Consider the following 13,935-nt stretch of genomic DNA (forward strand, 5'->3'; position numbering starts at 1 on the left):
AGGAAGAACATGTAAACTCCAGAAAGACTCTTAATGCTATACTGGAACTGGAAACCACTGAGCATTCCATTAAAACAGTTACTGTTCTACAAATTTGCATTTTCAAAATGTACAACCACGTACTTCGTGCTTGGATCAACATTTACATTTCAGCAAGACACAAGCAGAACAGCCGATATTCCACCAAAAATCATTTCTGAAGTGGCAATGAATTGTGCAGATTTAAGAAACTGGTCCCCAAATCATGTTTTTTATTGAAATATGCACAAAAAGGTTAAACATCTCTGAGCAACTGAACAACGTCGTTTGGTTGTCTGGTTTTCAATGACATGGTGGCGTTCTTTTGTCTGGAGGAATGAGCTGAAGTCGAGTTCCAACCAGACCAAGATAAGTTATCACATTGTTCTTTCTTTGTGTTGTCTGGAGGAAGGAGCTATGAGAGAGCTCAGGAAAAACCAAAACTTCAATTAACTCTGTGAGTACTTTCCTTCATCTCATTTTTTCAACTTGCAAGTATTTTTGTTTCGTCACTGGGATTTTTGAGTAAAATAAACACTGCAGTGGAATAAACACCATTTTAGGATACGCTCAACTTCAACGACGCCATATTATTTTCGAGTCATTTCTGGAAAGAACCTCGTCAATACAATAAACTGATAATCATCTGCAGCTTGATGCATCAATACTTCTACACTGCACAGTGTACTTGACACTTGATATCGACATTGAGGCGGTGTACAAGACCATAAAAATCGAATAACTGTGAGTGATCAGATCTCACACATCTGGTTTAGATGTTTGAGTCCATTATTACATGCATGTAACATACCGAACATATACAAAGATACAAAACTCAAACTTGCTGTAATTTTTTAAAATAGCCAGGTTTGATTTAATGTCACATGAATTGGATTTCTCTTCACTCCATAACTGAGTCTTTGTGGATTTCTGCCAGTGCTATCATGGTTGCTGTCTTTTGTCTGTCTTTGGACCCATTGTGGCTGAGTTGGTACAGTGGTCCTCTTTCAACTGAAGTGCTGTATGTTCAATTCCCCAGCTCTACAGGTCCTTCTCAAAAAATTAGCATATTGTGATAAAGTTCAGTGTTTTCTGTAATGTACTGATAAAAAGCCAAAAAGTATAGAAAAACCAACAATCCCTATCTCAAAAAATTTGCATATTATGAAAAGGTACTCTAAACAAGCTATTAACCCAATCATCTGAATCAACGAGTTAACTCTAAACACCTGCAAAAGATTCCTGAGGCCCATAAAAACTCCCAGCCTGGTTCATTACTCAAAACTGCAATCATGGGTAAGACTGCCGACCTGACTGCTGTCCAGAAGGCCATCTTTGTCACCCTCAAGCAAGCGGGTAAGACACAGAAAGAAATTTCTGAGCGAACAGGCTGTTCCCAGAGTGCTGTATCAAGGCACCTCAGCGGGAAAACTAGACGCTGCACAACTAGAAGAGGTGACCGGAACCTGAGGAAGACTGTGGAGAAGGGCCGATTCAAGACCTTGGGGGACCTGCAGAAGCAGTGGACTGAGTCTGGAGTACAAACATTCAGAGCCACCGTGCACAGGCGTGTGCAGGAAATGGGCTACAGGTGCCGCATTCTCCAGGTCAAGCCACTTTTGAACCAGAAACAGCGGCAGAAGCGCCTGACCTGGGCTACAGAGAAGCAGCACTGGACTGTTGCTCAGTGGTCCAAAGTACTTTTTTCGGATGAAAGCAAACTTTGCATGACATTCGGAAATCAAGGTGCCAGAGTCTGGAGGAAAACTGGGGAGAAGGAAATGCCAAAATGCCTGAAGTCCAGTGTCAAGTACCCACAGTCAGTGATGGTCTGGAGTGGCATGTCAGCTGCTGGTGGTGGTCCACTGTGTTTTATCAAGGGCAGGGTCAATGCAGCTAGCTATCAGGAGGTCTTGGAGCACTTCAAGCTTGCATCTGCTGAAAAGCTTTATGGAGATGAAGATTTCATTTTTCAGCACGACCTGGCACCTGCTCACAGTGCCAAAACCACCGGTAAATGGTGTACTGACCATGGTGTTGCTGTGCTCAATTGGCCTGCCAACTCTCCTGACCTGAACCCCAGAGAGAATCTGTGGGATATTGTGAAGAGGAAGTTGAGAGTCACCAGACCCCCCACTGTGGATGAGCTTAAGGCTGCTATCGAAGCATCCTGGGCCTCCAGAACACCTCAGCAGTGCCACAGGCTGGTTGCCTCCATGCCACGCCGCACTGAAGCAGTCATTTCTGCAAAAGGATTCCCAACCAAGTATTGAGTGCATACGTGAACATAATTATTTGAAGGTTGACCTTTTTTGTATTAAAAACACTTTTCTTTTATTGGCCGGATGGAATATGCAAATTTTTTGAGATAGGGTTTTTGGTTTTTCTTTACTTTTTGGCCAAAATCATCAATATTAAAACAATAAAAGGCTTGAACTACTTCAGCTGTGTGTAATGAATCTAACATATATGAAAGTCTAATGTTTATCAGCACATTACAGAAAATAATGCACTTTGTCACAATATGCTTATTTTTTGAGAAGGACCTGTATCTGTCCATGTGTCAAAGTGTCCTTGAGCAAGACTGTGAACCACACACTGCTGTAATTGGATGGCTAGTGGTGAGGCCGTCCTGAACACAGTCCACCAGTTTACACAGCCTGACAATATCATGTTTAAACTACTGCATAAATCATAACATAGCCCAACTACACCATTTCTTTTCATAGTGAAGTTAACTGTTATTGTTATTGTTGGCTTGGCATTGTAATACAGATCAGGAAACCTTGTTGGTCCAGTGTATAACTCTCCACTATTAATAAATGGCTAAATGTGTGTGTTTAAAAAGCAGATATCATCTATATCATCACTGTTAAATTCAGCATGAATGAAAGACGAAGCAAAACATGTGAAAACACGCCGATTAGGATTCTAGGAGAAACATGAGTCGATTGTCAGAGCTTATTCCAGAAACAGAATGGGACATTAAGTCTAGCTAAATGAAAATCTGCAGAAAACTGATAGATTGCAGAGCAAATCAGCACTGGTTAAATTGGTCTCTGAGGAGCTCTCCTGAGGCGAGTCGAGACATGATGCAACACGGTGCAAAACATCTTGAGAAACTCAAATGGCTCTAACTATAGGTGCGCAGCAGCCGTTAAATCTGAAGAATTTAACAAGGGAGATAGCCGGTTGACATCTGAGAAGGAAGATATTTTGCATTAAGCGGATCCCCTGTTGTGCTTTCTCACATTTGCCCGTTCAATTTGACCACTGGATTCTGATCATCTTGAAAATGGTAACTCACAGCGGACGAGGCACAAAAGTGCACAATTGTCAGATTCACTGATTAAATATGTCGAACAGACCCTCGTTTAAAAATAGGTGTGGCAGAAAATGTGAGGACACATTTGGAATAAAAACACAAAATTTATCATTGATAAACTAGTTAAACTTCAAACTGAAGGTTTTATTCATCGTGTCGAAAGTGGATGAATACTGTAGATGTCTTTGTCGTTCTCATGAATAACCGGAGATTCATGTATTCTCGCAGTCAAGAAGGTCATATGAAATACCTTGAGCTCAGTTCAACTCAGAAAACATTATTCATCTCTCAAGTCCAATTTTGTGTATCCTCAAGTTTACACAAAGAGTGTTCACAAACAACCAGCATTTGCTTCGCTTGTGTAAAGTAAAAAAAATACAGCATTTCGAAAAGAAATATTACAGTGTTACAGAAGTCTTTCAAATCAATGTAAACTTTATTAACTTGAAGTTAGTAATTTCAGCTTGGAAGTGTTGATGAATGAAGAGGAGTAAGAAATGTTAGACAAAATAACCTTGAGAGCTTTTTTTCTTCTCAAACAGTTTCTGAGTTTGTGGGGTTTACCTTGAAAAGTGGTTTGAGTTTGGTACAAAAGCTACAAAAAGACATTGTGAAGAAAAGCAGATTTGAAGGTAGCTACGTATTAAAATAAGGTGGGGTCAGAGAGTATCTTGAAGCAAAATTAATTTTGCTAGTGAACATAAAAACATGCACAACTCAAAGGTAGAGTGTTTTTCATTAGTTTACAAATGTGCAACTAACATTTGCGAGAGTATCTTTGCAGACTGCAGTAAACACCTGCAATAGGATGTATGAATACATTAAAAGTTAGTCAGTGTGTAATTGCATACGTGGCATTAGTGTTGATTGTTTTTCCTTTATCCCATACATGACAACTGGACTGCAGAACAAGACGTGACACCAGCTGTCACTTTCACTACAGCTTGGATAAACTGTCCCTTCAATAGAAATGCTAACTTAATTTGGCAATCTGGTTTCATTCCATCTTTCCGGAAAAATATCCCTCAGAACGATCAGTGGAACTAGTACGACCACTTACAGTCATGTACTGAACTCAAAGAGTCGCCGCTGCTAAATGAAAGAAGTTCTAAGTGCTTTATAAAGGTTTAAAACCCCTTTACTTCCTCATTTCCTCACACGTCTACTGTCACTGTCGGACACAGAGGGCTTCCCATTTGCAAAAATTCAATCACACAGTTCTCAGTAAGTTTGTTTCACATGAATTAGATACATAGCACACCATAGGTGTGAGGCACACAGAGGTGTCTTGATTACAATTTCCTCGTATTTATAACCACCACCGTATGCAGCAGTGTTTCAATAAGCATCGGCGTATCTCATTGTATCGCCATGCTGTGTTGTCAGAGCTTTATTTGTTCTGGATATGAACCTAACAGACATACCAGCAACAGTCGTTTCATAAATATAAATTCAATTGGCTTCCTCTGGTGACATTTAGTGAAAGGAAAACGGAACAGATATATAGCTCAGCTGGATCAAGTTTTACAAATGCCATATTTATGATCAAATGACTGGGAGAAATGCAAAAACACCCGATGCAAAGCGTTCAAATGTCACATCTTCGTCAGGCTTAACATTGGAAGTCAATGTTAAAATACTACCTTTCATAACGATATTCCATTCCAGAGTGTTAAGCAGTGAGTCTCTGGGCTCTAAATTGACGGCGCAACTTGGCGATGATCAGCGGCGGAGGCAGCGCATTCCTATTTTCGACAGGCGCAGAAGAGGGTGTCTGGCAGGTCCGCTGCACTTGCGCCGAGATGGGCGTGGCGGCGCACCAGGGGGAGGGGTCGACAGAATCAGCTGGGCGCAGTGATAGTTTCGTGCAGAAGGTGTGAGCAGGCTGGGGAGCGGAGGATCTAATGACACTGACAGCTTGTCAGTGTCATGAAAGATACACACAATCACTCATGAACCACATAATTGTTTTTATTATCTTCTTTAGCACTAGAACATCCAAGACAATCTGACAGACCATTTGGGTTTTTAGAATTCAAATAAATCTGTTAAAAATAATTCCCCTGTCCTCTAATTCTTTGACTTTTCCTAAATATGTGTCTTGTATGTTTTTCTGAAGCAAATAAGGTCCTAACAATAACACAGATAATATTACAAAGCATTTATACCTCCAAAGGCCAACAGTGGTCTGTGAGACTTATTATTTATTTATTTATTATTATTATTATTATTATTATTATTATTATTATTATTATTAGACTGATTAAAATGATGCACTTCACGGGGCTTTTTTTTCTTCTGTGATTGATTTGTTTTGGTTCATGCGCGCATCTGAACAGGGGGCTAGCTCTGACAGCAGACAATCAGACAGATGACCAAAAATATCAAGCAAATCCCAAAAGAAAGATAGTAAAAACAGGCATAAATAAGAGATATAAGGTGGAAGAAGCTTTAGCAATGATACAGGAGGTCAGTGAGGGGGAATCGGATGGCGGAGACGTGTCGGACATCAGCGATCTTGACTGGAGTGAAGAGGAGGAATGTTCTGAATCAGAGTCAGAACAGTCGCGGGACAAACAGCGAAACAAATATAATGCTGCTGCCCCAAAAATACCCGACCGACCTCCAGCTGCTGTACAGTCCAGCGTAGAACCTGCAGTGGCGCATGGAAGCGCTCACGCGTCACCTCCAGGTAGAGAATTACTGTAGGCTGCTGTCAGTTTACAACTAAATAATAATAACATAAAATGGTGTAAAATTATTATTATTATTATTATTATTATTTAAACTAATGTAATAAATCTGAGCACAACAGTGAACACGGTATTGACAGCAGGGGCACTGCAGCGTCTCCAGATGTGCCAGTTACAGATTCAGGTAAAATATTATATCCTCCATTAAAGTACAGCAAACCATGTATTTTTCGTTTCCAAAAATTAATTTTAGAACGAACATATTTTCTGAATAAATACCTTTGTCCTGTTGAGCCTGCAGTCCCAGAATAAAATGAGCAGGGTGAGGACGGGTCGGTGTGGGAAGGTGTCCGTCCTGGTGCGCAACCGGGGAGACTTATTTTACTAATTTTAATATGTTCTTGATTATTATTGACAGTTAATAATACAACTATTTTGTGTGTGTTGGCGTGTGTGTGCGTGTGTATCAGGGAAACGAGTGCGCGGAGTGTGAATGAGAGGTACGCTGCGCAAATGCGCACTGTAAAAAGTTCAATACATTTTAAAACCTGATTTTAGGCATTAATAAAGCAGATATGAGGCAGACGTTTTGCTGATCCACTTGATTTAATATTTTGTTTCTTTACCTTAATTTCTAATGCATTAGATTACAGAAAAGCAACCTGTTGGTGTGCTCCTGCGCAAAAACACTGCATATGACAGCCTGGCTGACCATAGTGGCCTTTGGAGGGGGGTAAGAATGCTGGCAACACGTGAAGCAGAGTGGAGGACGGAGCAGATAGCAGATGTCGCCACCATTCTCTCATAAATGATTATCCTTCGTCTGGGATGGCCGGAATGCCATGTGTGTGATAGGAATTACAGGGAATCATTTCAGAGGACATCGATCTGATGACAACTGAACCAGCAGTCCTAAGTAGACTCACCCAGCTCCGCTGTGCAGCTGCGCTGAGTGATTGGCACCTGTAATTCTTTGTGCTTTCCCAAATGTATCTTTAAGAGTTATGATGCACACAAATAAAAACAGATTTTCCCTTTCCCTACAAAGTCTGTATGTAGCCGCTAAATGCAGGGTGTCTGCATTTTTATTTCATTTGTCTGGCTCCCCAAGCTCTACAAGAGATTATTTATTTCAAAATGCAGTCATATACATTGTTGCTTCACTATGGTTTAGTATTGAGGCCAGGAAATAAAATGTATTTCATCATGTTAATGTAGCAGTGTCCTTCTTTGAAAAAAAGGAGAGGTGTTCATTTGATTGGTCAAATTGCGCTCAGCTGGGTTAAACCCACTTTCTCTCCTCTCTCTTGCGCCACCTGCGCCGGTGGGCGGGATGGAGGCGTGACTGCGCCTGGTTCACGAAATTGGGACAATTTTCTGGACACGCCCCGTTGACTTTATCCGCCGACGGCGCACTCTGCCCTCCGCTGACAGCGGGCGGATTCGGCGCAGTCAGCGAAGTTAGAGCCCTCTGTGTCAAAAAGCCTTGCATTGCTTTTGATTTGGAAATACAGCTTTATTCTTCAAATTATGTTCCTACTTAATTAAAATTTTACATTTTGAGAGGCTCTTATTTATTAGTTTGCAATCTTCCTACTGGTCTAACCCACTAAAATCAAATTGGGATGTATGAGGCCCCTGAACGAAATCAAGTTTTGCACGTCAATTTAAATATATTTTTTTAACAACTGGGCTTGGAGAAAGAAGAAGAAATCCAAACACAGATAAGGATATACATAAGTCACCTTTTCAAACACAACCAACACTAACAAACACATGCGGACAGATGCTGTCTACTAAAGGGAAAGGAAGCCATGCAGGTACCGTTCATATGTGTGTATCCTCAAAGGGACAGCTCAAGGGTGTGTGTGTGTGTGGGTGTGTGTGAGAGAGGCATGAATGTTTGCCGCAATGGGAGCTGGACTGCTGGGTTACTGGAGCAATGCGTATGCGGGAAACGCACAACCACACACTCACACCTGGACAGAGCGCCGGCTGAGGCAGACAGAGCAGGGGTTTGTACGCGAGCTATATTTAGAGTTAACCTTTTATCACCCGTTCACTCTCACGTCTATTACACAGTTGCAAATGTAAGCAAGTACACACAGAGTGCACAAACAGCAAAATCTTAGATGGGGTTTAAATCAGCAGAAAATACCCTCTATCAACGATGTACAGATATACAAACAGCTGTGATATAATACCACACTTTGGTGATGTACGCACAGTCAATTATTATGTGCAAACATTATAGTGTCTGGTGTAGGGATGTATAATTCATGAAATATCATGGGTGCTGTGCCAATACGCCTGCCGAAGGCAAGACTCCCATATAGATGCACACTATCAGCATGCACCTCCATAGGACCTCCAACAAAGCGGCCGGTGAGGAAAAAGATTCAAAAAATGAAATGACAAAGTGGTTTCACAAGCAACAGGTGAAGCAAGATGATAACAGGTTAGGATTTGAAATACAGTCAAATTATTCTGCTTTCCTAATTCCTCAGGCTTATCAGTTTTTAGTCACTGTTTGTAAAACATGACTTCTGTAAAGGGAGTGTGTTTTCTGTGTGTGAGCACTTTGGGGAAACAGAACAACCTGGCTCCAACTGGATGCATTATTAAATATTCTGCTTAATAATAAATCCATCTCAACGCCTTGTTCATTTCCCAGGACATCCCTCCCATACATCCAACAAGCATAAAGGTGAGCAGCAGCAGCAGCAGATTTCGGTTTGCTCCTGAAACCCACAAGACGGAGCGGTCTGAGCAGAACAGGGCCGTACGATGTCAAAAACTGATTGGTTGAACGAAAATCATGAACTCTCCCCGCTTCCCCCGCCTCCACAGAAAGGCAGTACAGTAAAATATTGCAATTTCTATTGTTGTTTCTCTGCCCGCTGCATTGTACGGGGTTTGCATTAGAATGTTGTGAATCAGTAAAGCTGACTGGATTCGACTACATCAGGTGTGCTTCAATGAAACAGCGTTGTGAGCAGAGAGGGGTTTTCTGATGAGAGAAATCAATTCAAGCTTCACTGCTGCTTTTCCATCCTATTTAGATTTGATTTGGATGTTGTAAAAATAAAAGAAAAAAAAAAAAAAAAAGCAATGCCTTCCTTCCTGTTGCCTTCTGAAGCCTGAACAATTAATTTGAATCTTCTAAACATTTCGTCCTCAGGGGAGGAGCTTTCAGTGCTGTCGCAGTGCAGATGAAAATGAGACATTGACAACGGCGACACTTCTGTGGTGTGTTTCTATACGGGAAACCTCTACCACATTTGTTCCTCGTATTGGTAGGTGGGGAGAGGCAGATTTAAATCCAGTGTGCGGATCCCACTAAATGCTGCATGCTTCAGTGAGTCAGTAATGCGAGAGCAGTGAGAGGCTCTCTGGTTTAAAACACACACACACACACACAAATGAATGCCATTTGTGAGGGAAAAAAAGCATAAATTGCTATCAGTACTTGTCCTTCACTCGGTAAGGGTAAATGGAATATTCTGTGGTATTAAATTAAGGAGAACTTCACAGTCATTGTCGATAGGCCAACTGATAAATCTATGGTGTATTGCACTTGCTGATGAGCTAAATCCAAATGAAACAGCCTTCCATTACACAAGGAAACATGTCCAAGGCGAAACACAAATGCAATTAGAGTGAACTTGAGACCTTCTTTATCAGACTGGGGAACGTCTGGTAATCTTAAAGGCAAAGATGGTTTGTGGTTGTGTTATTTTCAAAGACAGCAATAAATAAGGAAGCAGAGAGATCTATAGGCGAATTTATCCCGAGCTCAACAAACATTTCATCCCGTGGCTTTTCTTGCAGCACATCTAATACGAACATGTTACCTCAGGAAATAACTTTTGCACTCTTTTTCCCTTCTTTCTCACTTCTTTCCGTCCCAGTGTGATTTACTTCCTCTTCTCTATTTTCTTCAGTCTACCTCGCTGTCACTCCCACTAACCAGAAACTAGGTAGTATATCTGTTCGGTTGGAGCAGTGTGGGTACCTCTGAACACTTCCTGTCGAGTGCTGCCTTCCGTCTGGTAACTTCCTATTTCACAGCTCTGGTAATCTTACCCCGTTACCGTCTCATCCACGCTTGCCTTCCCTGGGCACTAATCAAACAGCGGCCACCTCCTGACCCTCTCACAGCAAGCTTGATGAGAACCAGCACGAGAAGAACCAAAGGCAAAAAGACATGTCGCCCAGTTAAAGGCGCAAACAGGCACAAAGACACACACACACACACACAAGTGCAAAGATCCTACCTGCTCTTTGACGGAGGCAAGGATGGAGGAGGTCGTCTCCGCCTCAGATCTGTCGCCGTTGGAGGCTGGCATCACAGGGGGCACCATGGCCCCCTTCTCCTGCTCTGCAGGCTGATCTGGCACCGGCATTGCTAATTTCAACAAACAAACACACACACATGCATGCACAGAGTTAAGCTTTGTTACAAGGAAGAAACCGCAGCAGTTATAAAATCAGCTCCGCTCTCGAGGACAAAGAAAACACAAATGCTGCAGCATAGATGACAGAAAACATATAACTGCATGGAACGAGTATGAGGAGCTGTCGATCTGATCGATCCAAAATTTAGATGCAAATTACAACAATCAGCAAAACAAGAGAAACAAATGGCAGAAGAGAACATTTAGTGAATAGAGAATTGTAACAGCATTATGTATTTACTAAGAGGAATCAATTAGAAAAAGTCACTCAAAGAGATGAAGCTGTATTTGAGATCCCTGATTACCACAATATAAATTACACTCAAGTGCTGAAAGCTAAACGTTTTATTGCTAAGTGCTAAATAAAAATCAATGTAAAAATTTTTGCTTCTCAGTTTAAGTGCACAGTACAAATAATTACTGCTTTCTCCCAATTTCTCCCAAACAAAGGAATGTTTCGCAAAGCTGCTGCAGAAAAAAGTGTCTATAGGAACATTTTGTTAATAAGCACCTTGTCAAATTAAATATTCTCCTTGCCTCTTCGTTGCTCAACACCCAAACCAGAAAATGAAACAGCAGGGCTGCACAAAATTAGGTAAACAGGCAATATGCAAGTATGTTGTGGTATATTGCAACTGCAATATGACTTGCAATAAATAAACATGCAAGGCTATATGATGTTGATGTCTTAGTGCTTTGGAATTGTTTTCTCAGTGATCTTATGCAGCTCAATAAACCGGTTGTTAGTTTTGGCTCTTCTTTGTACCCTGGGTCATTGCCCATGCGGCTCAATGGGGGCAGGGTGGGTGTGCACATCTACACATTCATACAAGTCATGTATTCCAGTTACTTTCGTAAAGTCAGTTAAGTTTATTAATAACAGAACAACCTTCTGTCTTGATTCGTGGCATCGTTTTTCAGTGATGGATCTATTTCATAAGAGCGACGGCTGCATCGATCCACATATAAAGTCATCTCTGACAGTATTTCAATGCAAAATTATGTGAAGAATGACTCCAGATTGCTTGAGGCTTTTACCTGAGATTTTGTCTGAGATTCAAATGCGGCAGTCAATCTCATTTTGGTGTGCTCAATCCTTCGTTGGACAGAGCAACTTCACATTTGTGTTTTTTTTCCCAAACTCAGCATCATAATTTGAGATATTTCCAAGAGTAGCTGGTGGCAGACGTGCTGTTAACGGCCCTGTTTATGCAACAACAATTAAACAGAAACGCAGAAAACTCAGATAACTTTCACTTTCAGAGGTCTTGCTCAGGGACCCTCAGTGGGCTTCAAGCCTGCAAAGTTCTGACCCCAGTCTGCTTCTCTAACCTCTAAGTCAGCTCTGCCCCAAAGTAATCCGACAAACAAACAGCTGTGACGATACACTGCGGTGAGTCAAGTGTGTGTCTGCGCTATGTGGAAGAATACTCAACCCTGAACTATTCATAAATTAATCATCCTGCAACACGTATAGTCACCCGCGTCCCCGTGTTACAGCCAGCGTGTCACTTCATAAATGGAGGTGTTGTAGACTCGTTGAAATGTCGATTACCACTGATTTAAATTGTGCTATTCAGGCTATCGGAAAGCCCTGAAAATAACAAAATAATTCAAAGAGATGAGTCCTTCACATTTACTGGCTTGAAAAGGAAATGCGCCTTCATCGCACATCTGCTTGAAAACATCCTGTGTAAAGACGTGTCTTTTCATTTTGCAATATTTCACAAGGTTTGGATACACTTGGCACTTCTAAACTGAGCCATCTATGATACGGTTCCCTCCAGGCACCAATATTTTAAGTGCTATAAAGGCTCAACAGTGGCATGCTCTGGGAATTATAATTTCTACTCAATTCACATCTCTTTAATCCTTGTACCTCAACTATACATTACCTAAACAACAATCTCCTCTTTGTTAATGTTTTTTAAACTGATGCTGGGATTCTTGTTCACGACTATTTTTAATTTTGCATTATTCTGCTACCTGACAAATAACACACCGGTCACACTTCTAAACTGGTGCAAATGTAGAAGCTGGATGGCAGACAGCACCGTGTCAATTAAGTTTATCTGGTTTTTAATTAACTGGAACTGTCTTAGATCATCAGTCAAACATCTGTACTTCTCTTCCTGTCTGAGCTCAGAGCACAGTCAGGGGGAGAGGAGGAGTGAGAAGGAGAGATAAAGAGTGAGAGAAATCAGGAAATAGCTTTGCAGGTTTTAGAGAGAATAGACCACAGGGACAGGATTTTGTCAATACAGAAGCCCTGACTTCAGTAGGAGACTGAATAATGAACTGACTGAGTGCAGGATTTGATCACGGAGTCTCTTACTTTACAATTTAGTGCAAGTCTCAGCCCTTCACTTTTCACATTTGATGTGGAGCTTCAAATCTCTGCTGCAAGCTTTCGGCTCAACCCACACACTTCCTCCGCGCACAACGTTGCACGTCCACGCCTGCAGCGTGGATCCTGTCGTCGAGTTTATCGGCGTTTAGAAATTTCAAAGTGTTTGTTAAGAGCAAATGTTTATTTACAGTAATGTCATTTAATGAGCTCAACAGACAGATGCTGAGAGCAAGTGAGCCGTTAACATCCAGCAAGTCCGTCACCTCAGACAGACAGTAAGTCAGTGCCGATCCAGTCGGCAAATCAAACATCCATACAGTCTATCGGGCAGTCAGCAGTCAGCAGACAGACAGCAGGCTAGACAGGGTGGTGTCGGTAAATAAAAGATGCTAGTGCGATGGCCTGCAGATGGTAATTTTCACTCTCACTGACAAACACCACTTCTGTGTCTGGCATCTCCCTCCTGAGCGAAGATGAGTCACCCAGAGTTTGGCTCCTGAGCAACCAGAACCCCAGCGAAGACCATATTACACATGCTGGCTGAATGCCGCGTTGCTCTTGAATGAAACTGCCGAACGTGCAAGTCGGTGAGTACAGGAAGACTCACCTCGCCCATCCTCGTGGAGTCCTGCGGGGCGTTTTCCTTTTACAGGAAACACCTCCGGCATTGAACTGGAGCCCAGCAGCCACGACAGGAAGAACCCACACAGACTTGTGCCCCGTCAATAATGTGATACGTGACCCTTTGTCAGTAGGTGTGCATTCTTTGACTCTATCTATTCAGTACCAGAACTGAGAAGAACGCATTAGAAAGTCATTTCTCCACTACTCCACAGAGACAGATGTATTCACAGCACTTGAATAAAGTACTGCTAACATTTTTGATCAGTTAATTGCCTATCTTTTATAAATTAATTTCTGTTATGTTTTCTTTTTTCATGTTATGGTTAGAATCTTTTTTGTACTCTATGAAGGATTCATTCCCAGTAATGTAGATTCCAAAGTAGAGTAATTGTAGCTGCGCCAATAAAAAGTGATGCCGTTTACTGTGTCAACTCCATTTCAAATGTTCTGAAATGCACATTTTCACCT

General features: G+C 41.6%; 1 protein-coding gene across 2 annotated transcripts in view; it reads right to left on the reverse strand.

The window, feature by feature from the left end:
• Nucleotides 1-13,935, reverse strand: part of ctnnd2a (catenin (cadherin-associated protein), delta 2a) — a 245,157-nt gene that overhangs the window by 198,607 nt on the left and 32,615 nt on the right. For both annotated transcript variants that reach the window (XM_030099690.1, XM_030099689.1), the window contains exon 2: nucleotides 10,314-10,444. In XM_030099690.1, coding sequence (XP_029955550.1) covers nucleotides 10,314-10,442 — 129 coding nt within the window. In that variant the 5' untranslated portion in view covers nucleotides 10,443-10,444. The remainder of the gene's footprint in view (nucleotides 1-10,313; nucleotides 10,445-13,935) is intronic.

Source organism: Salarias fasciatus, chromosome 9 (genome assembly GCF_902148845.1).
Source record: "Salarias fasciatus chromosome 9, fSalaFa1.1, whole genome shotgun sequence".
Classification (NCBI taxonomy): Eukaryota; Metazoa; Chordata; class Actinopteri; order Blenniiformes; family Blenniidae; genus Salarias; species Salarias fasciatus.